Here is a 27,880-nt window from a genome sequence, read left to right on the forward strand (position 1 = left end):
TGTCACTACAACTCCAGTCTTACATCAGTCTTTGACAACCTGGCACATCCTTCCATAGCTCACAAATCATGCATCCAGCTTTAGCATACTCCTCTGACATGCTACCTAAGCAGATGTTCTTGCACTGCTGAGCGATACTGGAGAAAGTTTTGCTGTCCAGTTGACATTCATCTTGAAATCCTGTTCTGCCCTTAACATATCTAAGCAGAATTACTTACCACTTTTAATACTCTTCTCTGTATACCCTCACCTCCTATTACCACTTCTCTTTCAGCTCAAGATGTTGCCAGCCACTTCAACAACAAAATAGATTCCATCAGAAATGAAATAATCTCTCAACACAGTCCCCTCAACCGTTTGCAAACATCCAAATCCCACATAGCCACAAAGTCTGCTCTTTTGTCCCTGTCACTGAGGATGAAGTTTCTCCTCTTATATTATCCTCCCACCTCACTACCTGTCTCCTTGATCCCATCTCCTCACAAGTACTGACCTCCCTCCCTCTCTCTTACTACAAGCCTCATACATAGCTTTTATCTCTCTCAGCATTGGTATTTTTTCCCTCATCTTTTAAACATGCTATAGTCACAACTATCCTTAGTAAAACCTTTTCTCGATCCAAGCCCCCTCCAACTCCTATTTCCCTACTCCCCCTTGCCTAAAAACGTCTGGAAAGGATAGTATATACACTTCTATCACATTTCCTCACATTAAACTCCATATTTGATTCATTGCAATCTAGATTTTGCCCCAACACTCGAAAGAGACTGCAATCATTAAGGTCACTAATGTCCAGCTTACAGGGAAAAAAAATTAAGGCCATTTCTCTCTGTTAATCCTTCTTGATTTGTCTGCAGCCTTGATACTGTTGACCACCCTCTCTTGCACCAAACCTTCCAATACTGCGACATTTGTGACACAGCCCTTTTTGGTTTCCTCCTACCTGTCTAACCACACCTTTTAGTGTAGCCTTCTCTGGCACATCCTCTGCCCCTTTACAATTTTCTGTTGTGGTACCACAAGGCTCTGTCCCCTATTCTTCTCAATGTATACTTCCTTAATAAAGCCTCACGGTTTTCAGTACCTTTTGGATGTTGAAGACACCCAAATCTACCTCTCTGCACTAGACATATCCTCTTATTTGCTAACTGTCGTCACTAACTGCCTTTCTAATATTTCATCCTCGATGTCCTCTCAGAACCTGATTTTCTTATATTTTCCCCACTTTTTCCAAAATATCAACCCCCCCCCCCCAGCTTTCTATAACTGTCAATAATGGCGTCATTACCCCAACTGTGCATGCTCAATGTCTTGGGGTCACATTTGACTCGGGTATTTCACTCCACACTTCCAGTCTTTAGGCATTTTTTGCTGTTTCCACCTTAAACACATCTCCAAAATTTGCCACTTCCACACACAAGATTTTAATCAATTCTCTCATTATTTCCTACCTTGACTATTGCAACTCCATCCTCTCTGGTTTCCCTAGCTGCCGTTTATCTCCTTTACAATCCATAATGATTGCCTCTGCCAGGCTGATCTTCCTTATACTTCACTCCTCATCTGCTGCACTTCTATGCCAATCCCTTCACTGGCTCTTTTTAGCCTCCAAAATTTAACATAAAGTCTTGACCCTAACATTTAAGGCCCTTAATAACGGTGACCTTATGCTCTCCCTCCCTCCCGTCCCCTTTACTCTGCTCTTGACCTCCTTTCATCCTCTTGTTACCTCCTCACATTCTTATTTACAGTGGAACTCTCTGCCATCACTCCATAAGACTCTTCACCTAGTTTTCAAAGTTTCAATTGCTCCTTAAAATCTCTTCTTTTCAGGGATGCATACAATGTACGCTAACCTTTTTATTACCTCCGTTCCTCGCCTCTTTTGTTATTCCCTTAAATCCTTTTAGCATGCAAGCCTATGAGCCCAGCTGTTTTGTAGATCACCTTCATGTAAGTTGATTTACAACAGTGCCACTTTTAGACGGACCCTACACCCGTTTGCTCGTATAAATGCTATCTTTGCATATTATGCCTATGTTATAGCACTGCAGAATTTTTGACGCTCTACAAATAACCCATAATAATAACAATAACAAAGAAGTTCCAATAATTGTAATATTCAAATTCACAACCCCCAGCAGCCACCAGAGGTCTCTGTTGGATCAATTTTGTTTGAGTGGTGTCTAATGAAGGAGAATGTCTGCTAATTAATTGTTCTTAATGTCTTTTTTTTTCTTGTCAGATGGACCTTACCAAGAACCACGCCTCACCTCTTGGTATGGGGAAGTTGCCTATACTTACTCTCGCTCTACAATACAGCCCAACCCTCACGTGAGCATTTTACTGGTGCACTTGTTAACCCTGAATACATACAGCCAGTTACTAATAACACTACACTGTTGTCTTGTTGACATTAACTATATATGACTATTATAGGGTAAGGTGCTGTGTGTGAAAAGACCTAGGAATACAGTGTAGACTAAATTATAGCATATATAAAATATGGGGGTTAGCTCATACTATTACTCAGGCTGATAGTAAATATGTAACAATGTGCTGATAGTCTCACACACACACACACACACACACACATATATATATATATATATATATATATATATATATATATATATATATATATATATATATATATATATATAAAAAGATAAGAGCAGTTAAGAATTTTGTTAACTGCTCCTTATCTTTTTAATTTTTGATATAAATTATAGCATACATATCTCAGCAGTCGTGTTGCCTGTGAGACATGAACTGTATTAATTGAAAAAAGTCAATGATCCATAACCTTTATTAAAATCAATTAAAAATGTAACCATCTTAGAAAAGTTGGAGTGATACCAAAAGTATTATTGGGGTCTGCAAGAAATAGAGTAGCATGTGCCCTTATTCCTGATGTATTTCAGTAACATAATACAATTATTTTGTTATATTTCTACAAATAGTAAAAAAGTGCAAAGCGCCTCAGCAGAATGTATAACAAATTAGTAATGGTAAATACTGCTACCCAGGTGAGTGCTGCCCCTTAGCCCATATTATGGTATATTAATCAAATAGGGAGACACTGTTCACACCACCTTTACTGTACCTTGCACCAAGTTTTGTGACCAGACTATCCAATATCAGCTCACCACAAGACACTAAGTTACCATGTATTTTGTTTCACACACAGCCCTCTATATACCCAGCACGTACCACAAAATACTCATAACCGCAACCCAATCTTATTCGTTGTCAGTTCTACTTACAGGAAGAAGCCAGCAGTAAGACTAGTGATGTCTGTCTAACTAAAGCTTCTGAAATTCTCAAATTGTCCAAATAGTATGTTTAAAAAAAAACAAAAAACTTTGAGCCTACAGATTGGTGTCCTTTCTATTTTTAAATACTTCTGACTTTGGCACCCAAGGATGATTAATTCTTCTGTAGGTTAATTAATTCTGTAGCAGCGTGGCTGCTGACATAGCAGGTGGATCACTTGAAAAGTAGAGAGAATGTATCCAGGAATGTGTCTCTGCTGATGTGTCCTGTGACACTTAGAACCAGAACACAGTAACCATTTGCACTATCACACCCAAAGCTTTCCGTATCGCCCATGCATCACTCAAGTGCAAAAATGGAAAATGGTGATAAAGTACACAGCCAAGGAAGTGAGTTGTGTTACACTGGAGCTTGTCTGTAGTGGACAGAAAGTGTTGTGGAGGAACACTTTTTTTAGTCCTGCACCACTCTTCTTCCAAGCAGCGGGGTGGGGCATTTTTTTGGGTGCTAGGGCTCATTCCTATGCACCAGTGGCACCCTGACGTTTATTAAGCTATTTTCCACAGGTTGAATGTATAACATTGCTATGCACACTACTGCAATATAGTTCTCAAGAAACATGCACACTCCTGAGATTTTCTTCTACATCAAGTAAAATCTAATTAAATCACCAGCTAATAGTTTTCATGGATGTTCATGTTCAGAGAGGGATTGCCTGGTATTTCGGGCTGGACTGTACTGTTAAGTCAGGATCAGACTGATATACTACAGGAGAGTTTTTCTCTGTAAAAGGCACATGTTAAGCAAAAAGAGGCTGCTTCTTGGGTGGTAACTAGCCATAGAACAAGCTATTGTGCTATTGTTCATTCCCAGGTTGAGCGCTTCTTTCTTTTAATTTATGTGCTGGTTCAGTAGATGATGCATGGGAGCTGAACTTCACCCAGAAAGACTTTGTGATAGATTTCTAACACTTTGTTCTGAATTCTCTGGTGCCACATAATCAGAAAACGGAAATAATTATTTACAGACAAAGGAAGAGGGAAGGGCTTTAGAGACTCAGGTCTAAACTGTTAATTATTATCTCATTGTCATGCATTGAAAGATGTAGTCACTTATTACAGTGATGAGTTATAACTGCAACTCATTGTTTCCAAAGAAATAAAGGTCTTCTTTCACTTAAAGTGATGGTAAATTTCAGACTTTAAGAATGTTGCAAAGGTAAAATATATTAGTGTGCAAGCAAAACTACATGATTATTTATTTAAAAAAGTGTATACATATTTTATAATAAAATATTTATGATCCTACTTGGTATCTTTTGTTCCTCTGTCCCCCTTCATTTCCTTTTTTGACTGGGCTGTGACGTAGAGAGCAGTTCCACCCACTATACATAGGCTTCCTAAGGGCTTGATGCCAAGAGTGTCATATGACACACACACTGATTGGATGTTCACTGGAATTGTCAAAAAAAAAAAAAAAAAAAAAAAGAGTTCATCCAAGTGGGCCGGCTTAACTTTGTAATAGAAGCATTACTACAGGCACAGATTTAACCCTTTTCATGGATAGATTAAAAAAAAAAGGTACAGATATTGGGCAAGATTACGAGTGGAGCACAAACGTTTGTTCCCGAGCAAAAAGGAATTTATTGTGAGGGTTTGCGCTCGTCGGGCTTATCGCTGGTATTAAAAGTTGAAAGTAAAGACGATCGATTGTCCGCAATCGAGATTTATGCTAGAATGATTACTGCAACTTCAGAGCTCTGGTTAAAGGGACTGCCTACACCAGAATTGTTATTGTCTTAAGATAGATAATCCCTTTTATTACCCATTCCCCACTTTTGCATAACCAACACGGTTATATTTATATACTTTTTACCTCTGTAATTACCTTGTATCTAAGCATCTTCTGACAGCCCCCTGATCACATCACTTTTTATTTATTATCTATTGACTTGCATTTTAGCCAATTAGTGCTGTGCTGACTCTTAAATAACTCAACGGGTGTGAGCACAATGTTATCTATATTGCCCACATGAACTAGCAGTCTCCGGTTTTGAAAAGCTAATAAAAAATGTGATAAGAGACTGTAGTGGCTTAGAAACAGGCAGAAATTTAGGTTTAAATGTTATAAAGTATATTAATCTAACAATGTTGGTTGTGCAAAGCTGGGGAATGGATAGTAAAGGCATTATCTATCTCTTTAAACTATAACAATTTTAGTGTTGATTGTCCCTTCAGAAGGTAGCTGCTCAGTTCTTTCAAGCCTTGGTTCATATCCAACAACAAAAAAATCTGATAATTTGCACTTTCAGGAGCTTTACCTTTGTTCTTAGTTGCTTTTACTACAGAACCATTTGAACCGTTAGGACATACATCATTTTACAATACTGGTAATGATCTCCACTGGAATGGATGCTAAAACTCAAGCTCTTTAAAGAAACATTATCTGGTGTTTGATAAAAATAAGGTGGTTTAGCAGAACGTTTTTGGATTTTTTTTTCATAATGTTGTTTCGGAGTTCCTAAATCTTTAGGTTATAGTTCTACTGACCTCTGTTCAGACAAAAGACCAATGGAGGTAAAATGTTATACACACTGGATATTGTTTACTATCTGCACATCTTGTAGATCCCACCAAAGGCTGGAAGAAGTTATCTGTCCTACCTCAAGGACATACAGTAGGAATAGTTCTGCTCCTACTATTTATAAATTAATTGTGCTATTATAGTCAAGGCATATCAATCCAAAAATGTTCTTTTTCCAGTAAAATTCAAGGCTCATTCCACAAAAACGCTTCTTTTAAACACCTCTGTCAATAAGCCGTTTTTAAATTGACACTTTCATTTCATACTCATTTAATTAGAGTGCAGTAGCAAGGTTTTGAAGAATTTTTTTTCATGTATGTCTCTCTCATAAATAAACTTTTTTGCAGCATGTTTTTTTTTGCTTTTTTTATTCCCCATTCTTGATTTCAGTGCTTTGTATACCAAGGTAATAAGCAATTTAAACCAAAATACAGATATTTCATATCTTGGGGTAGATTTAAAGGGACATGAAACCCAAATTTTTTCTTTCATGATTTAGAAAGAGCATACAATTATAAACAACTTTCTAATTTACTTCTATTATCTATTTTGCTTCATTCGCTTGATATTCTTTGCTGAAAAGCATATCTAAATATGCTTAGTAGCTGATGATTGGTAGCTGCACATAGATGCCTCCTGTGATTGGTTCACTGTGTGCATTGCTATTTCTTCATTAAAGTATATCTAAAGAATAAAGCAAATTAGGTAATAGAAGTAAATTGGAATGTTGTTTAAAATTATATTCTCTACCTTAATCATGAAAGAAAATGTTTGGGTGTAGTGTCCCTTTAATAAGCAGCAGATGCTGCTTAGACCCGCAAATACTGCTGCTCCTTTACTTGTCTGCCACCTTTTAGGTGGCGGACTGCAATCATCCCGATCCGATCGGGATGATTGACACCCCCTGCTAGTGGCTGATTGGCTGCGAATGTGCAGGGGGCGGCATTGCACAAGCATTTCACAAGAAATGCTTGTGCAATGTTAAATGCCGACAGCGTATGCTGTCGGCATTTAGCGATGCAGGGCGGACATGATTCACTGCAGCGTAATCATGTCCGCCCTGCATTTGGTAAATTTACCCCCAATGCTCAACTGTAAACTACACTCAACAAGCTCCCTCCCTTGGTGGTGTTCTGTCCATCTTCTGGGTCCAGGGGGAGTGGCTTCTTCGTTGATATATGTTGTCTAGAGCAGTGTTTCTCAACCGCGGTCTTCAAGTTCCCCCAACAGGCCATGTTTTCATTATAGCCGAACTAGAGCACAGGGGAAATAATCAGCTGATGGGTGAGAGTGGGTTAGTAACCATGGTTACTGATCAGCTGATTATTCCACCTGTGCACTGGTTCAGCTATAATGAAAATATGGCCTGCTGGGGGAACTTGAGGACCGCGGTTTAGAAACACTTATAGCGATATAGAATATCTTTATTTTGGTTTTAATTCATGATTTTTCTTGCTGGACCCATATAAATCTTTTTAGTATCACTCCAGTAATTTTTAGATGGTTCCCATTTGTAAGTGATTGTATTAAAGGGACAGTCTAGTCCAAAATAAACTTTCATGATTCAGATAGGGCATGTAATTTTAAACAATTTTCCAATTTACTTCTATCACCAATTTTGCTTTGTTCTCTTGGTATTCTTAGTTGAAAGCTAAATCTAGGAGGTTCATATGCTAATTTCTAAGCCCTTGAAGGCCGCCTCTTAGCTCAGGGCATTTTGACAATTTTTCACCACTAGAGGGTGTTAGTTCATGTGTTTCATATAGATAACATTGAGCTCACGCACGTGGAGTACCTAGGAGCCCGCACTGATTGGCTAAAATGCTAATCTGTCAGAACTGAAATAAGGGGGCAGTTTGCAGAGGCTTAGATTGAAGATAATCACAGAGGTAAAATGTGTATTAATATAACATTGTTGGTTATGCAAAACTAGGGAATGGGTAATAAAGGGATTATCTATCTTTTACAACAATAAATATTCTGGTGTAGACAGTCCCTTTAAAGGTTGGGTTTTATCAGGAGCCATCACTTATTAATGAATACAATCCATATCATAGGGGCAAAAATTATCTCTGTCTAGATCAGACATCCTGAAACTTGGCCTTCCAGTGGTTTTGGAACTACATTTGACTAAGCATCATGGGAAATGTAGTTCCAAAACTTCTGGAGGGCCAAGTTTGAGGATTTCTGGTCTAGATATGCACACAATAGTTGGTTGTAAGCTACTCTTAGGCACTTATTAACTCCGTGTGGATGTCTGCACTGGTATTTTATAACCCTGGGCATGTATTTACAATGGCACCTGTATGTTACTGCATGGCCCTTATTAACCCCATGTTTGTGTCTGCAATGGCAGCTGTTAACCTTATGTCATTTTTTGTGTTAACTCTGTGTTTGGTTGCCTGCTGTGGAGCCTGTTAAAGGGACGATACACACCTTGTAATTACAAGACCTTTATGTTGTGCTGCTGAAGAATAACACATCGGCCAAGTCTTAATGTTTTTTTAAAACAAATTAACAACCTTTTTACTGCATTTTCTTTCAAAAGCAAAACTCCACCCACTGTTTGCCTTATTTGGAGGAGCCAATCTGGGCATTAATCTACGGACAACAAGTCTAGCCACTGTCATAAAGTTAGTATACAGTGCATTGTTAACTGAGAAAACCAATTAGGGACATATATGTAGTAGAGTTAGCCTTAAGAAGCCAGCAGGGTGCTTTTCAAGTTCTGAGAATAAAAAATTGCCCAGATTTCAGAGATAAATTACATGAAAAGGGAGCAAAATAAATAATTAAATTATAATGCAATTATTTCACTATGCATGACTAAATATTTTATATGTGTTTACTGTCCCTTTTAACTCTCCATATACATCTGCAGTGACATCTTTTAACTCTGTTGTCTGCAATGGCACCTTATAACTGACTTTAGAATTTTTTTGTATATGAAATAGCTGATCCTTTTCCTTGAAACTACAGCCCATAAAAATAGGTTGAGCTTGCAGGTTAGATTTCCTTATTTTATTATGTTCTGTACACGCAAATACTTTTTTTTTATATTATCTCTGTCTATGCCAAAGCCCAATACTTAAAAAGAACAATTGAAAATAAACATTTTATTGCTTATCTCTGCTGCCTCCCACTGGGAGCGTAATTTCTTCTGCTGGCTATGTTAACACAGCTTTTCTATAGCTACCACTTAAGTATAGAAACTTTCAGTATAGGTGGGGATACCTCAGACACAATCATGTATTTAAAATGCAGATATAAAGGTAAAGGACGAATGTGTAAACAATTTAATACACTCCAGCAGGTAAGAAAAATGAAGGCTAAACTGTTCCTTTAACTGCGTATGTGTGTCTGCAGTGAAGCCTATTAACCGTGTATGTGCGTCTGCAGTGGTAATGCTACATGTGTACTCACTAACACCTGATAATTTGCTATTTGTGTCTGCAGTGGCATCCCTTGCTCACAATGCTGAAGGACCGCATTGAAGAAGTGACTGGTTACACATTTAATGCACTGTTTTGCAACCTGTACAGACATGATAAGGACAGTATAGATTGGCATAGTGATGATGAACCAGCCCTTGGTAGGAATCCCGTTATTGCATCTCTCAGCCTTGGGGATACTCGCATCTTTCAGATGAGAAGAAAGCCGTCTCCGGTGAGTGGACTGTTAGGATAAATCAGGACTATCCAATGCACAAATGAATTGCATATTTTTTATGAAATTTTTATTAAAGGGATACTAAACCCAAATTTTTTCATTCATGATTCGGGTAGAGCATGCAATTTTAAGCAGCTTTCTAATTTACTTCTATTATCAATTTTTCTTCGTTCTCTTGCTATCTTTATTTGAAAAAGCAGAAATAAAAGCTTTGGAGTGGCCCATTTTTGGTTGAGAACCTGGGTTGCGCTTGCTGATGGATGGCTAAATGCAGGCACCAATCATCAAGCCCTATCCAGGGTACTGAACAAAAAATGGGCCGACTCCTAAGCTTTGCATTCCTGCCTTTTCAAATAAAGATAGCAAGAAAACAAAGAAATATTGATAATAGGAGTACATTAGAAAGTTGCTTAAAATTGCATGCTCTATCCGAATCATGGAAGAAAAAATGTTGGGTTTACTATCCCTTTAAGGTAGTAATCAAACAGGACATATCAAGCATTGACATGACAAATATATCAAAAGGTGACTATACAAACACAAAAGTAGGATATAGTTTCTTAGTACAACCATAGTAAAAAATGGTTTTAATTTGTCGCAAAAATGAGCAGTACAAGTCATATATTGATACCTTTAGTTTTTTGTATATAGATAAGTTAAACCTCTTTATCAGGTTATGCTACCTAGTAGGGTGATACTTTATTCTTAGCTAACTGAGGCCATAATAGTCTATCATGATTGAGAGGTAAAGTTTCTTACCATGTATCAGTGTCTACATTTATGGTTATATCATCTGTGGAGAGGATATGATAGATGTAAATAAAGGATGGCGTGCACTTTGACTTCGTTCTCACGTGATTGCTTGTTCAAGAGTTAGTTGAGGGGAGGGGTAGGAGGGTTGCGGAGGGGGAAGAGAAAAAAAAAATTATACATATTGTGAGGAAGGAGAAAATAGCCTCACATTACTATTAAACTGAAAATAGTTCTGACCATTGCATCCAGATTTCATGGTATAGGTCAGTTTTATCTTGAAGTCGGGATACATATGCTTCCATTTTCCTTATGTCATTCACTATATCCAGGGCCATATGTAGTGTAGGGGACCGTGTCTGCTTCCATAGCTTGGCTATGGCCAGTTTGGCAGCTGTCAGGAAATATGTAAGAAACATCTTTCTTGCCAGTGACATTTTTGGGAGTGACTGGTTCAGGAGACCAACCTCCGGCACACGTGGCAGATTATAGTTCATTTTTCCCAGAAGAGTAAGGCAATTTTTCCAGAAAAGCCACAGTTTTGGGCATTCCCACCATACGTGGGTCCATGTGCCCAATTGGCCACAATCTCTCAGCAAAGGGTGATATGTTAAAATATAGCTTACGGAGATGAGTTGGGACTAAGTGCCATCTCATGACAATCTTATAATGTAGTTCCCAAAGTGTGGCACAGTAAAAGGTTCTCCTGGCAAACACAATCTCTCTGGTCCAAGAATTGGTGTCCACTGCCATACCCAAGTCTCTCTCTAATGCCAATTGCAGGTAAGTTTTAGAATAGAGCTGGGCATTGGTAAGGAGGGAGTAAGCAAAAGATAGAATTGCAGAATTTAACATACATTTATTTAATGATAATTTGAGCAATACACATTTAAACATTTTAATATTGTGTATTTTAAGCTTATTGTAGGCTAGAATTTTAGCTGGTGGTCAGTAAAATTAGTGGGGTGGTGCACCCATTAAAAAGGTACTGCAGGATAGAAATGCAACTACTCCATAAATCTTCAGGGTGACTCCCTTCTCCTATATATAATAATTTCCTTTCATATTCGGTTCTGTTTCTGCATATTTGGTTCAAGTTGGTCCATGTTGCAGCTCTGTTTGAACCCAAATGTTTTTTCCCACATTTGTGTACTTAAAGTAAAAAAAATAAATTTACATAATTCAGATAAAGCATGCAGATTCAAAAACTTCAGATTACTTCAATTATTAAATGTGCACATTCTTTATATATATATATATATATATATATATATATATATATATATATATATATATATATATATATATATATATATATATATACACACACTTTCTGAGGCACCAGCTCCTACCGAGCATGTGCAAGATTTCACAGTGCGTGTGTGTATATATATATATATATATATATATATATATATATATATATATATATATATATATATATATATATATATTTACTTGTGATTGGCAGATAACTGTCACATCATAAAAGGGGTTAGGGACATTTGTCAGAAAAACCTCACAGTAATGACAATAAGCTTTAGAAACTCTGTTATTGCATTGTCTTTCTTTCTAATGACATGGTGAGTCCATGGATCATGTTAATTACTGTTGGGAATATCACTCCTGACCAGCAGGAGGAGGCAAAGAGCACCACAGCAAAATCTGTTAAATACCACTCCCCCTACCCACAATCCCCAGTCATTCTCTTTGCTTGTATCAGTTGCAAGGAGGGGTAAAGTTAGGTGTCTGATTCTTTAATCAAGCGTTTGTTATTTTTTAAGCAGAGCAAGTTTGCTCTGGTTTTCTTTGGGGTTTAGCCGTAGTGCATGTCAGTCTCTTCAGTAGAGCAAGTGGTGGCTTTTAAGCATTTGGGAACTTGTGAGGTATAATCTCCACTGCGCCTCCCAAGTAGTTTCATGCTGCCCTTGGTTGAAAGTTTTAGTAAGTTTACTCAACCTTTTTCTTTTTTCCACAGGTCCATGTGAGGTAGGAAGCCCCTCTTATACCAAGTAAACTGTCCTGCTGCCGGACAGATTTTTGAGGCAAGTGCCTATTTCTTTCCCTGTTTTGATATAGGAGAATTTGGCACTTTGACGGTTAATTCTCACTAAATTACAATCAGCCTTTTAGGTTAATGGTTTATTGTATGGCAGTTTTGCAGGCACTGGGGATGTTTGGAGGCTTAGTTTATTATGTTTTCACTTTGGTGTACATGTTTTTTGTTTGTGTATTAATGGCTACAGGGAGGTTTGTTAGTCCACACCCACATTAGGCGGGCTTATCTGAGATAGCAAGGATGTGTTTTGGCGCCCTTTTAGCTGTTTCCTGTTGTTCCTGGATGTTGCAGCTCTGTTGCATAGCTCCTCAGAGGTGGTTCAGCGTTCTCTCTGGTGTGGCTGTGTGGGGGTCCGGATCATTTTATGACTTTGTTTCCGGCTGCAAGGAGGTCAGGTAGGCATCTCAGCAGAGCTTGCTGAGGTGTAGAGGTTGCCTGTTGTCTTTTTGTGGGGCTACTGCTCTGTTTGTATTTAAGTTTCTGTCTGAATTTCAGGGACTATAATGTTTGTGTCCCTTTTTGCATTCATTTTGTGTTTGTTTGATTGTTGCTGCAAGATTTATTGTGCAGTTTATTTAAGGATTTTTCAGTTTAAAATAAAAAAAAAATTAAGTTGTTTAAAATTTAAAGGGACAGTAACGCTTTTTTTTTTGTTTCATTCAAATTTTGTTTTGAACTTAGAATTTTTTTGATTAAGGATTTTTCCTTTGGAATAAGATGGACCAAGAGGCTCTGCAAGCTGTTGCTTGTTCTCTATGTTTAAATACTAATGTTGAGCCTCCTATCTCTTTTTGTTCCTCTTGTATTGAGAGAATATTACATTACAAGGATAGACTTTTTGAATCTGAGCCTTCGTTGTCAAGGGTGGATGTTGTTCAGGAGTCTCCTGTTCAGGCTAATCCGCAGCTTTCTCCTCAAACGTCCCAATCTTCTGCAGTGCCCTGTGTTTCGTCTCAGGTTGGTAATTCCTTGCAGGATATGGATTCCCATATATCCTCGGCAGTATCTGAGGCTTTGTCTGCTTTTCCTATGTTGCAGGGGAAACGCAAAAGGAAGTATAAGGTTTCTGATTCTGTTGCACTTGTGTCTAGTGTTTCTTCTCATAAGTCTGAGGAGGAAGATACTTCAGTAGCGTCTGAGGGTGAGATCTCGGATTTTGATAGTGTAAATCCTTCTTCTGAACCTGAGGTTATTTCCTTTTAGTTTTAAGCTAGAGCACCTCCGTTTGTTACTCAAGGAGGTTTTGGCTACCTTGGATGACGGAGGCGTCAATCATGGTTATTCCTAAGAAATCTAGTAAGCTTAATAAGTTTTTTGATGTCCCTTCCTCGGTGGAAGTTTTCCTATACCAAATCGTGTTTCAAATATTATTGCACGAGAATGGGAGAAGCCTGGGATTCCTTTTTCCCCTTCTCCAATTTTTAGGAAGATGTTTCCTATTGCTGATTCTATTAAAGGGACACTGAACCAATTTTTTTTCTTTTGTGATTCAGATAGAGCATGCAATTTTAAGCAACTTTCTAATTAACTCCTATTATCAAATTTTCTTTATTCTCTTGGTATGTTTATTTGAAAAGCAAGAATGTAAGTTTAGATGCCGGCCCATTTTGGTAAACAACCTGGGTTGTCTTTGCTGATTGGACAGCACCAATAAAAAAGTGCTGTCCATGGTACTGAATCAAAAATGTGCTGGCTCCTTAGCTTAGATGCCTTATTTTTCAAATAAAGATAGCAAGAGAACGAAGAAAAATTTATAATAGAAGTAAATTAGAAAGTTGCTTATAATTACATGCTCTATCTGGATCATTAAAGAAAAAAATTGGGTTCAGTGTCCCTTTAAGGAATCTTGGCAGATGGTTCCTAAGGTGGAGGGAGCAGTTTCCACTCTGACCAAGAGGACCACTATTCCTATTGAGGATAGCTGTTCCTTTAAAGATCCTATGCATAAGAAATTGGAAGCTTTGCTTAAAAAGTTTTATGTTCACCAAGGGTATCAATGGCAATCGGCTGCATGTGTTGCTACGGTTACTAGTGCGGCGGCATATTGGCTTCATGCATTGTCTGATTCTATTCAGCAAGATACTCTTGAAGAAATTCAAGATAGAATCAAGGCTTTGAAGTTGGCTAATTCCTTTATTGCAGATGCTTCTCTACAGGTCATCAAGTTGGGAGCTAACATTTCTGGTTTTGCCATTTTAGCTCACAGAGATTATTCAGTGGGTGGAGATTAACAACTGTTGTCTGTCTGCTATCCACATTCCAGGGGTGGACAATTGAGAAGCGGATTTTCTGAGCAGGCAGAATTTTCATCCAGGGGAGTGGGAACTTCATGGTTTGCAGATCTGGTGGAGATGTCTTCTCTTCCACCTTGGCGTCTTCCATTAAGGAAGGACCTTCTTCTGCAGGGCCCCTTCCTGCTATCCACATTCCACCCCTGGAATGTGGATAGCAGACAGACAACAGTTATTAATCTCCACCCACTGAATAATCTTGGCTACCTCTGTCATGGCCAAGGAACTCTGAGGTCCTCCCTAATGATTGATGTAAGCCACTGACGTTATGTTTTCCAACTGAAACCTGATAAACTGGGTAGAAGCTAGCTGAGGCCAGGCTAGAAGAGCATTAAAAATAGCTCTCAGTTCCAAAACATTTATTTGAAGAACCGACTCCTCCCGAGTCCATAAACCCTGAGCCTTTAATGAACCCCAGACAGCACCCCAGCCCAGCAGACTGGCATCCGTGGTCACAATCACCCAGGCAGGTCTGCGAAAGCAAGTTCCCTGAGAGAGAAGATCCTTAGACAACCATCAAGTAAGAGAATCTCTGGACATCTGATCTAGAACAATCTTTGGAGATAGTTCCACATAATCCCTGTTCCACTGCCTGAGCAAGCATAACCTGCTTGGAGATTGAATGCTTGATTCTTTCTATGCATGTCTTTTCTGAGTCAGTCATTGAGACTATGATTCAGGCTTGTAAGCCTGTGACTAGGAAGATTTATTATAAGATTTGGCGTAAATATTTGTATTGGTGTGAATCCAAAGGTTACTCGTGGAGTAGAGTTAGGATTCCTAGGATTTTGTCTTTTCTCCAGGAGGGTTTGGAGAAGGGTTTATCTGCTAGTACCCTGAAGGGTCAAATTTCTGCTTTATCTATTTTATTACACAAGCGCCTGGCGGATGTGCCAGATGTTCATTCTTTTTGTCAGGCTTTGGTTAGAATTTGGCCTGTGTTTAAGTCTGCTACTCCACTTTGGAGTCTTAATTTGGTTCTTAGAGTCCTTCAACAGGCTCCGTTTGAACCTATGCATTCTTTGGATAATTAAGATATCTTGGAAGGTTTTGTTTCTGGTGGCTATTTCTTCAGCTTGAAGAGTTTCTGAGCTTTCCGCCTTACAGTATGAGTTGCCTTTTTCTTATTTTTCACTCTGATAAGGTAGTTCTGTGTACTGCCTTGGGTTTTCTTCCCAAGGTTGTTTCTGATAAGAATATTAATCAAGAGATTGTTGTTCCTTCGTTGTGTCCTAATCCTTCTTCTCATTGCACAACCTGGATGTAATTTGTGCATTGAAATATTATTTGCAGGCGACTACGACTTTTCACCAGTCTTCTTCTTTATTTGTTCTTTTTTCTGGGAAGCGTAAGGGTCAGAAAGCTATGACTACTTCTCTTTCTTGTTGGTTGAGGAGTGTTATTCGCTTGGCTTTTGAGACTGCTGGTCGGCAGCCTTCTGAGAGAATCACGGCTCATTCCACAAGGGCTGTTTCATCTTCTTGGGCTTTCAAAAATGGAGCTTCTGTAGATCAGCTTTGCAAGGCTGCGACTTGGTCATCTTTGCATACTTTTTCTAAATTTTACAAATTTTATAATTTTGCTTCAGCAGAGGCTTCTTTTGGCAGAAAGGTTCTTCAAGCAGTGGTGCCTTCTATTTAGGTTAACTGTCTTTTCCCTCCCTTATCATCCGTGTCCTCTAGCTTGGGTATTTGTTCCCAACAGTAATTAAGATGATCCGTGGACTCACCGTGTCATTAGAAAGAAAAAAAAATTTCTTACCTGATAAATTTATTTATTTATTGACACTGTGAGTCCACGGCCCGCCCTGTTTTTAGACAGTTTGCTTTTCTATAAACTTCAGGCACCTCTGCACCTTTATATTACTTCCTTTTTCCTTTCCCTTTGGTCGAATGACTGGGGATTGTGGGTAGGGGGAGTGGTATTTAACAACTTTTGCTGTGGTGCTCTTTGCCTCCTCCTGCTGGTCAGGAGTGATATTCCCAACAGTAATTAAGATGATCTGTGGACTCACTGTGTCAAGAAATAAAAGCATTTATCAGGTAAGAATAAATTATGTTTTTTTGCACTTCTACAGTGTTTTAATTGTCCTGTAAGCTTCTTTCCACCATAGTTGATCTACAAAGTGAGTTTGAATATACTGATCTGTCTTTAAGTATAAACCTTGTAAGTAGGTGGGTGCATTGTTTGAGTTTGATTGTGAATATATCATGTCTAAAAGAAAAAAAAAATGAATAAGAATATTGATTTGATTGATCAATCATTAAAACAGTTCTAGTATGAAGTTTCCTATTTCCATACAAGAGATTTCATTGCATTTTATAAAATTGTGAAGTCCCCTCCCTACCTGTCCAAAAAATCTTAAATTCCTGTTGTGTTTGAGGACTGGAGTTTGATACCCTAGAAATAGCTTGTGAGCTTCATGAACTGTAGGACACTATTAATGGTGCCCCTTGCATAACTAGCACTGTATATGCATAAGGCAAGTAAAAACCTGTACATACAAGTCTAGTTAAATAGTATATGTTGTCACTTATACTTCTTCAGTATAATCCTACACCCTGATCATGTACCCTGGTCTACCACTGTCTTACAGGAGGATGGTGGAGACTACACATATGTGGAACGTGTACATGTTCCATTGGCCCACGGTACGCTGCTGCTTATGGAAGGAGCAACACAGGAAGACTGGCAGGTGAGACAAAGTACATTATTAGCTTCAACTTGGCAACAAAACCATCTGAACATCATGTGACTTATGTCCCTGTCCCTGTATTTATATTAGCTTCACTGCCCCTTATTAGAATGCACTATGTGAATCCTTGCAGGTAAACAGCACTTACAGTTTGACTCTAATATATTTGCTTATTTCTCACAGCAGGCACATAGCAGGGAGGGACATAATACTCATATGCTAAGTCACTTGAAAGAGATGCAGCAAAACTGCAAAAAGCTGGCAAGAAAATATCACCTGAGCATCTCTATGTAAAAAGGGAAGATATTTTACCTCAACATTTCTTCAGCTCACCAGAGTAAGTGCTGTGTAAACAGTTATACTTCAGCTGCTGTAAAGCTGCAAGTTGAAAAAAACAATCACCATCAGCAGTGCTGATGTAATGCTTTGCCTTTGCTGTGATCTCATAAGATTTCATAGAACTTACTTAAACTGAATAGGAAAATAACATGACTGTGCCTGCATGTGACAGATGCACACTCCCTAGCTTGTCCTGGGACAAGAATCCTGATTGGCTGATTAAAGTCTCTTTACAGTGGGTTGTGAATACTTTGGACATTATGAGGTAAAATACCTTCCTTTTTTACTTAGAGATGTTCAGGTGATATTTTCTAGTCAGCTTTTTACATCTATGGTGCATCACTTTCAAATGCTTCAACATTTGGGTATCACCATTTATTCATAGTTTGTATTCTGTGTAGCATCATCTACTATAGTTCCTCCATAACAGCTTTAAGGATAAGCAGAAGCTCCTGCAGGTCTCCTCACATTAATAGTTCTTCATATGTGCTGCTGCCAGTCAGATTGTTTAGCCTGGCCGCAGCCCTGGGGTTGCCTCGGCACCACACCATTCTTAACATCTATCATCCCCAACACCGTCCTCCTTCTAGACACCACATTACCTCAAAACTAGTGTCAACTTTACCCTCCAAAAATATTCAAACACACTCTCCTTAAATTGTTAAAGGGAAACTAAAGTCAAAATTAAACTTATATGATTCAGATACAGAACACAATTTTTAAAGAACTTTCAATTTCACATCCATTATCTAAAAATGCAGAGTATTTTTATTTATTTTATGTAAGTGGCAAGAGTCCATGAGCTAGTGATGTATGGGATATACATTCCTACCAGGAGGGGGCAAAGTTTCCCAAACCTCAAAATGCCTATAAATACACCTCCCACCACACACATACCTTAGTTTTTACAAACTTTGCCTCCTATGGAGGTGGTGAAGTAAGATGTGCTTGATTTCTTCTATGATAGGTGCTTCTTAGCATTTTGAAGCCCAATTCCTTTCAGAGTACAGTGTTTGTCAGAGGGATGTGAGGGGAGTATTGCCTATTGATTTCATGGTTTCCCCTATGGGAAATCTATTCAAAGGCTCTCTGTAATCGGTCGCAGGGATTCATCCCCTGCCTCCCTTTTCAGATCGACTTTCTACTCCTATACCATTACCTCTGCTGATATTTTTCAGTACTGATTTGGCTGTCTGCTATATGTAGATGGGTGTCTTCTGGTCAGTATGTATAATTTTTTAAGACACTCCCAGCCCCCAAGGCAGAACATACAGTGATGTGAGATGTCATTGCAGAAAATGCAGCATGTCTGCAGAAAGAACAGGATACATGCAGGAGCTGTTAGCGATTTTAACTTTTCAGCGCTGCTCCACATTAGGCTGTTCTCTTCAAACAGAGCTGTGCTCTGGCTGCACTGTCTGTGTTTTCCTGATCAAAGTTCATCCAGAGCAAAGTGCTGTTTTAAGTGAACAGTGAAATTATTATTATTATCAGGTATTTGTAGAGCGCCAACAGATTCCGCAGCGCTGAAATATGCATTAGCGCTGCAAAAGAGTAGTGCATTGATTGACTGGCTCTCAGATTGTTTCAAACCCATCCCCTAGCCTTTAACTGTCTGCAAAGCTGAATGTAAGACGTTTGTATGAGCAATGCACCCTTTTTATTACTACTTCTATGTTAGACTATGTCTGCAGCTAATTTGCAATTATATTTTCAACTACTGCACTATATTATAAAACTTTAAAAATGGCTTTATTCTCCATTTAACTAATATGTTGCAATTAAACTGATGCTTTAGTGTAACTGCCTAATATAAAATTAAATTTGATTTAAAAATGACCTGCAGAAAATTTTTCACTAAAGAAATCTCATTGCAGAAAGTGAAAAAAAGTTCTGCCTCTGGGCTCCCAGCTATGTTTGGCACTTTATATTATATTGTAAAGTTTTAAATATATCTGTTTCCTTATATTTGCCATGAGTCAGGTTCTTGTATATTTCCCTTTTGCAGTCTATCAGTTTTAGTATAGAAATTATGTTTTTGGGAAGTTTATTTAAATTATTTTTTTCTTACCTGGGGTTTCAGTTCCTTCAATTTGACTTAGTTTTCCCAAATTTTCGTGACCAAACTAGGCTCGCAAGGACGCAAAATGCAGTTTTTTATTGCGTCATTCTTGGTGCAAATTTTTTTGGCGCGAACTTGCACCTATGGTGACGCAAGTCTCGTAATTTGCTGCGTCTTTGTTGACGTTAGTTTTTTTGTGCGCGAGGTCGCTCTTGTTATGACGCGAGTTTCGTCATTTCCTGGTGTTAGCTTTGGCGCCAAAAGTTTTCACTTCCTTTTGCGTCATACTTAGCGCCAACATTTTTTTTATATTACCCCTCTTCCTTTAATGCTTCTTGCTCTTTATATTATAGAGAGCTATAATGCTTTCCTTTTTGCATATTTTTTTAGCATAAGTATTTTTCCCATTCCTGAAACTGCTATATAAGGAAATTGGATATTTTGTTTTTGCATTTTGCAAGATGTTCTCGGACTGATCCTGCCTCTGATGTTACTGTAGGAATCATGTTGCCTGAACACAGTTCTACCAAAGCTAAGTGTCTTGGTTGTAAACAAGCTGATGTTATTTCTTCATCTCAATTATGTGGCATTTATCATAAGCCAATATCTACTGATGCTGTGATACCTAAATATCCAGCTTAAGGGGGTGCTAGAGTTAAAAATAACACAAAATATGTGAGCTTATCAATGCACTATTCAGTACAGTATTCACAATAATATTATGAGAACATATGTAACATTAGTATATGACAGATAAACAAAAAGATCTGATATTAGTGCCTTAACTGAGTCCTTCAATTAGAAACAGAATCCAGATGTAGATGGACATCAATGAAAGTTAGATCCCTATGAAGCAGATGCAAGTGTGCAGGATACGGGCAGCTCTTCTCATGGAAAACGTCAAATATACAAAATCTGTTAAATGAATCACAAAAAAAGGGAGGCGCTCTCTTTTTTTTGTGATTCATTTCACAGGTTTTGTGTGTTGTCATAAGCTGTTGCATGCTGATAATGTTTCTATTAGTACAAATACATTGTCTGTTGTTCCTTCAACGTCTAATGTACATGATATTCCTGCAGATGTAAATAATTATATTGCTGCTGCTATAGAAAAGGCTATGTCTGCTATTCCACCTTCAAATAAACGTAAAAGGTATTTTAAAGCCTCTCATAATTTTGATGAAACTTGTTTTGACCGACAACATACTGAAGTATCCTCTGCTGATGAGGATCTCTCTGGTTCAGAGGATCCTGAATCAGACACTGAAATTGACAAATCTTCCTATCAGTTTAAGATTGAATATATTCGTTCTTTGTTGAAGGAAGTTTTTGTTACTTTGGGTATTGAAGAGTCTAGTTCTCTTGTTAACAAAGCCAGTAAACGTTTAAATACTGTTTTTAAACCTCCTGCGGTTACTCCTGAGGTTTTTCCTATTCCAGATGCTATCTCTGATATGATTACTAAAGAATGGTCTAAACCTGGTTCTTTTAATCCTTCTAGGTTTAAGAAGTCGTATCCTTTACCCGTTGCTAATTTAGAGTTTTGGGAAAAAGTCCCTAAAGTTGATGGGGCTTTTTCCACTCTTGCCAAACGTACTACTATCCCTATGGAAGATAGTACTTCTTTTAAGGATCCTTTAGACAGGAAGATTTAATCTTATCTCAGGAAAGCTTATTTACATTCTGGCTATATTCTTAGGCCTGCCATTTCTATGGCTGATGTGGTGGCTGCTTCAACTTTTTGGTTGGACCGTTTAGCTCGTCAGATTCTGATTTGTCTAGCATTGTTCTTTTGCTACAGCATTCTAATAATTTCATTTGTGATGCTATATTTGACGTTATTAAGAGCAATTTTAAATCTATATCTTTAGCTATTTTAGCCAGAAGAGCTTTATGGCTTAAATCTTGGAATGCTGACATGGTGTCTAAATCTAGATTACTATTTATTTGGTTCTCAATTGGATTCTATTATTTCCACTATCACTAGGGGGAAGGGAGTTTTTCTATCCCAAGATTAAAAGTCTAAGGGTAAATTTAAGGTTCCTAATCGTTTTCGTTCCTTTCGTCAGAATAGAGAACAAAAAAACACTCCTTCCTCTAAGGCCTCTGGTTCTAATTGGAGACCATCTTCAAATTGGAGTAAAACCAAGCCTTATAAAAAATCAAATCCAGCCCCCAAGTCTGCATGAAGGTACGGCCCTCAATCCAGTTCAGCTAGTGAGGGGCAGATTGAAATTATTTCAGGACATTTGGACAGATTCTGTTCGGAATCAGTGGATTCAGAATATTGTGTCTCAAGGGTATCGAATAGGTTTCAGAACAAGACCTCCAGTGGGAAGATTCTTTCTTTCTCATGTTCCAACAAATCCTGTGAAGGCTCAGGCTTTTCTGAAATGTGTTTCAGACCTAGAGCTTTCAAGGGTGATTGTACCAGTTCCTCTCCAGGAACAGGGTTTGGGTTTCTATTCAAATCTATTCATTGTCCCAAAGAAAGAGAATTCTTTCAGACCAGTTCTGGATCTGAAGTTTTTAAATCGTTTTGTCAGAGTCCCAACTTTCAAGATGGTGACTATAAGGACTATTCTGCCTTTTGTTCAGCAAGGGCATTTTATGTCCACAATAGACTTACAGGATGCTTATCTTCACATTCCAATTCATCCAGACCACTATCGGTTTCTGAGATTCTCTTTTCTAGACAAGCATTACCAATTTGTCGCTCTTCCATTTGGCCTAGCAACGGCTCCAAGGATCTTCTCGAAGGTTCTCTGTGCCCTTCTATCTGTAATCAGAGAGCAGGGTATTGTGGTGTTTCCTTATTTGGATGATATTTTGGTACTAGCTCAGTTTTTTCATTTAGCAGAATCTCACGCAAAACAACTAGTGTGGTTTCTTCAAAGGCATGGTTGGAGGATCAATTTACAAAAGAGTTTCTTGATTCCTCATACAAGAGTCATCTTTTTAGGTTTCCAGATAGATTCAGTGTCCATGATTCTGTCTTTAACAGACAAGAGACGAATGAAATTGGTTTTAGCTTGTCTAAACCATCGGTCTCGATCATTCCCTTCAGTGGTTATGTGCATGGAAGTTTTAGGTCTTATGACTGCAGCATTGGAAGCGATCCCCTTTGCTCGTTTTCATATGAGACCTCTGCAGCTTTGCATGCTGAATCAATGGTGCAGGGATTATACTCCGATATCACAGCTGATATACTTAAATCCCAACATTCAACTCTCTCTGCCTTGATAGTTGGACCATCACTGTATTGTTCGAGGGACCTCCTTGGTTCGTCCTTCCTGGACTGTGATCACAACAGATGCAAGTCTTACAGGTTGGGGAGCTGTCTGGGGGTCTCTGACAGCACAAGGGGTTTGGAAACCTCAAGAGGCGAGGTTACCAATCAATATTTTAGAACTCTGTGCTATTTTCAGAGCCCTTCAGGCTAGGCCTCTATTAAAGAGAGAACTTTTCATTTGTTTTTAGACAGACAATATCACAACAGTGACTTATGTCAATCATCAGGGAGGAACTCGAAGCTCTTTAGCAATGAAAGAAGTATCTTGGATACTTTCTTGGGCGGAGTCCAACTGTTGTCTAATTTCTTGCGATTCATATCCCAGGTGTAGATAATTGGGAAGCGGATTATCTCAGTCATCAGACTTTGCATCCAGGGGAGTGGTCTCTCCATCCACATGTGTTTCTTATGATTGTGCAGATTTGGGGTCTTCCAGAAATAGATCTGATGGCCTCCCGTTTGAAGAAGAAACTTCCCAGATACCTTTCCAGGTCCAAGGATCCTCAGGCGGAGATGGTGGATGCTTTAGCAGTTCCTTGGTTTTACCAACCTGCTTACATTTTCCACCTCTAGTTCTTCTTCCAAGGGTGATCTCCAAGATCATAATGGAACAATCTCATGTGCTTCTGTTAGCACCAGCATGGCCTCACAGATTTTGGTATGCAGATCTTGTCCAGATGTCCAGTTGCTAACCTTGGCCACTTCCTATAAGGCCAGACCTTCTGTCTCAAGGGCCATTTTTCCAGCAGGATCTCAGATCTCTAAATTTGAAGGTATGGAAATTGAACACTTAGTTCTTAGTCATATAGGTTTCTCTGACTCCGTGATTAGCACTATGTTACAGGCTCGTAAGTCTGTTTCAAGGAAGATTTATTATCGGGTTTGGAAAACATATGATTCATAGTGTTCCTCTCATAAATTCTCTTGGCATTCTTTTAGAATTCCTAGAATTTTACAGTTTCTTCAGGATGATTTGGATAAGGGTTTGTCTGCAAATACTTTGAAGGGACAAATCTGTGCTCTTTCTGTCTTATTTCATTGAAAGATTTCTAAACTTCCTGATATTCACTGTTTTGTTCAGGCTTTGGTTCGTATCAAACCTGTTATTAAGTCTATTTCTCCTCCTTGGAGTCTCTATTTGGATTTAAGGATTTTGCAGGCTCCTCCTTTTGTGCCGATGCATTCTTTGGAAACTACTTTCTTGGAAAGTGTTATTTCTTTTGTCTATCTCTTCTGCTAGAAGAGTTTCTGAGTTGTCGGCTCTCTCTTGTGAGTCTCCTTATCTGATTTTCTATCAAGATAAATCTGTTTTACGAACTTCGTTTAAATTTTTGCCCAAAGTTGTGAATTCTAACAACATTAATAGGGAAATTGTTGTTCCTTCTTTGTGTCCTAATCCTAAGAATTCTCTTGAAAGATCTTTACATTCTTTGGATGTGGTAAGAGCTTTGAAATACTATGTTGAGGCTACTAAGGATTTTAGAAAGACTTCTAGTCTATTTGTTATTTTCTCTGGTTCCAGGAAAGGTCAGAAAGCCTCTGCCATTTCTTTGGCATCTTGGTTAAAACTTTTGATTCACAAAGCTTATTTGGAGGTGGGGCAGTCTTCACCTCAGAGAATTACAGCTCATTCTACTAGATCAGTTGCCTCTTCTTGGGCTATCAAGAATGAATCTTCAGTTGATCAGATTTGCAAAGCAGCAACTTGGTCTTCTTTGCACACATTTACTAAATTTTACCATTTTTATGTATTTGCTTCTTCTGAAGCAGTCTTTGGTAGAAAGGTTCTTCAGGCAGCTGTCTCAGTTTCATTCTACTGCCTATGATTTGAGTTTTTTTAAATTTTTAAGAAAACTGAATTATTATTTGGATTTAATTTCTCAGCGGAAATAGCTGTTTTTATTTTATCCCTCCCTCTCTAGTGATTCTGTGGAGTTCCACATCTTGGGTATTATATCCCATACGTCACTAGCTCATGGACTCTTGCCACTTACATGCAAGAAAACATAATTTATGTAAGAACTTACCTGATAAATGTATTTCTTTCATAGTGGCAAGAGTCCATGAGACCCACCCTATTTTTTAGTGGTTATGATTTTTTTGTATAAAAGCACATTATTTTTCCAGTTTCTCTTTTTGTATGCTTTTTTACACCTGACCTCACTACTTGGCTATACGTTAAACTAAGGTATGTGTGTGGTGGGAGGTGTATTTATAGGCATTTTGAGGTTTGGGAAACTTTGCCCCCTCCTGGTAGGAATGTATATCCCATACGTCACTAGCTCATGGACTCTTGCCACTATGAAAGAAATTCATTTATAAGGTAAGTTCTTACATAAATTATGTTATTTACACTTTCTGAGGCACCAGCTCCTACTGAGCATGTGCAAGATTCACAGAATAGATGTATATGCATTACATTATTATCCAAACAGACTTTCCACTATGATTTGAGTATAATTTTCTAATTTCTCCTCTATTCCCCCTTATCTGACAAGTAACTCCTACCAACTCTGCTCTGCAAATCTGTGCTCCATGTGACCCAAACAACCTGTTTGATCAGAACTACTATTTACCAAAGAAACCTCAATGCATCTCCAAGCTACACTCTCCAATAATCCCTTTGTCCCCATTACATGCTTCAAATGTGTCCCCATAATAACACTGCTTTTAAAGGGACAGTCAACACCAAAATTGTTATTGTTTAAAAAGATAGATAATGCCGTTATTACCTATTTTCTAGCTTTGCACAACCAACATTGTTATATTAATATACTTTATAACATATAAACCTATAGATTTCTGCCTGTTTCTAAGCCACTACAGACAGCCTCTTATCACATGCTTTTTTACTTGCTTTTCACAACATGAGACTGCTAGTTCATGTGGGCCATATAGATAACATTGTGCTCATGCCCGTGAAGGTGTGCACAACATTGCACTAATTGGCTAAAATGCAGGGGGCTGTCAGAAGATGCTTAGATTCAAGGTAATCACAGAGGTACAAAGTATATTAATATAATAGTGTTGATTATGCAAAACTGCGGAATGGGTAATAAAACTATTATCTATCTTTTTAAATGATAAAAATTCTGGAGTTGACTGTCCCTTTTAATTACAATTTCCAATTATTACCCAAAAAAACGCTCATTTGTATAATAAATACAGTTAACATCCCCTTAACCCTCTATTCCATTTCCCAAATTACAGAAACAAAATACTACCCATAACAAGTGTTTCCTCTAAGGCCAGCTTTGTGAACGGCAAAGCAGTGAAACAGTTAATAAGGGAACCACACCTTGCAGTCTGCATTGTGTAGTGTTTGCTAATTGCTCTAATTAACTGTTTCACTGCTGGGTTGCTTACAAAACTGGCTTTAGAGGGAACACTGCCCATAACCTTTAACTTAGGTTATTTGTGTGATGTTCTGCAAATGAAATATACGGCAAAGGATAGTTCATAAAGGTGGTGGTTGAGTTTTGCTGCTTAAGAAACAGAATTAAGGGTTTGGGAAGATGTGCAAAATGTATTTAGTGTAAGAGGTTATTTAGATGAAATTCAGAAAAAATATTTTCTACTCCCCATCTACAACTTTCACACTTATAAAAGTCATGTTGTATGATGTGTTAATTAAGAAATTCCCCTTTAAAAATAAAAATAATTTTCCTTTCACAGACACTCAAACTAGGTTATACATGGCTGTTACATTGGTGGGTTATAGTTGGGTAGTTAAACCAAAATCCGTCCTCACAGCCATGCACCCGTACCAGCTTTGAGAACAGACAAGACACATTTACGTCATAGTTTAGAGTCATCCCTTTATTCTACGCAGATTCATTGCGAGTTGGCCTAATGTGTGTTTCAACTGTGTCACCTTCTTTGCAGCACCGTGTGCCCAAAGAATATCATGACCGAAAACCCAGAATAAACCTTACCTTCCGCACTATGTTTCCCGAGACAGAGGGTCAGCATCAATGAGTGGCTTCTGGGCTACCTCGTATGGAATGGAGAGCAACTGTGTTAAGACTAAAGGCCCCTCAACTAAAAAATAAAACACATAGAGTTCATATACTAAAAGGGGTTTATCATGTGATTATACCTCACTGCTTAACTACCTATAAAAACACAAAAACACTTGTATATTAGTGTGTTACACATAAGTGTTCCTGCTAAATAGGCTTCAGGACCCCTAAATTATTGAAAGCTAGTGGTCTGGATCCATAGTAATAGTGTTTACTTGGATCCTGAAACAGTATGGGTCTATCAATGTTATCATTATGTTGTATTTTTTTTCTTGCCAAGGAATGGGCCTTTTTGAACTTTATTTAAGCAGCAACCAAATTCTAGAAGCAAATTTAACTTAAAGTGACTGATTGTCTTTTGATTCCTCCTGGGTAATTATTCCCATAACCACCACATAGGACAATGCAATTCAGTTTGTTGTATCCACATGCTTAACCTGGTTTAAAGGGGCACTGAATTCCGTGGTTGCTATTGTTCCTTAAGATTAATTTATTATTATCTTTCGTACATATTTTGTCTTTAAAAATATAATGAAATAAAATTTAGTTTGAGCTTCTTTACTAAAGATGTTACCCACATTCCTTTGCCGTGAAAGAATCTTGTGTTTGTTTTTGTGTATCTATGAAAACTAAAGTATTTCTGATCCATTAACATTCTGTTCTCAGATGAAGATATTTTCAAATACTGCCCTAATGGTGCATCTTTAAAGGGTATATAATGAAAGAGAAGCAGAGTAGCTTTTGTTTGTTCCTGGTTGACAGCTTCTCTTTCTGTATATATTTTAATAATGGCCTTGGAGAAGTCTCCCTAGGGGTGATTGGCAAACCAGACATGAACTCCT

The 27,880-nt window shown here is 38.1% G+C and overlaps 1 protein-coding gene across 9 annotated transcripts in view; it reads left to right on the plus strand.

The window, feature by feature from the left end:
• Positions 1–27,604, plus strand: part of ALKBH3 (alkB homolog 3, alpha-ketoglutarate dependent dioxygenase) — a 38,901-nt gene extending 11,297 nt beyond the window's left edge. For all 9 annotated transcript variants that reach the window (XM_053720227.1, XM_053720229.1, XM_053720223.1 and 6 more), the window contains 4 exons: positions 2,246–2,334; positions 9,316–9,525; positions 17,225–17,323; positions 26,902–27,604. In XM_053720227.1, coding sequence (XP_053576202.1) covers positions 2,246–2,334; positions 9,316–9,525; positions 17,225–17,323; positions 26,902–26,994 — 491 coding nt within the window. In that variant the 3' untranslated portion in view covers positions 26,995–27,604. The remainder of the gene's footprint in view (positions 1–2,245; positions 2,335–9,315; positions 9,526–17,224; positions 17,324–26,901) is intronic.
• Positions 27,605–27,880: the final 276 nt, after the last annotated feature.

Source organism: Bombina bombina, chromosome 7 (assembly GCF_027579735.1).
Source record: "Bombina bombina isolate aBomBom1 chromosome 7, aBomBom1.pri, whole genome shotgun sequence".
Classification (NCBI taxonomy): domain Eukaryota; kingdom Metazoa; phylum Chordata; class Amphibia; order Anura; family Bombinatoridae; genus Bombina; species Bombina bombina.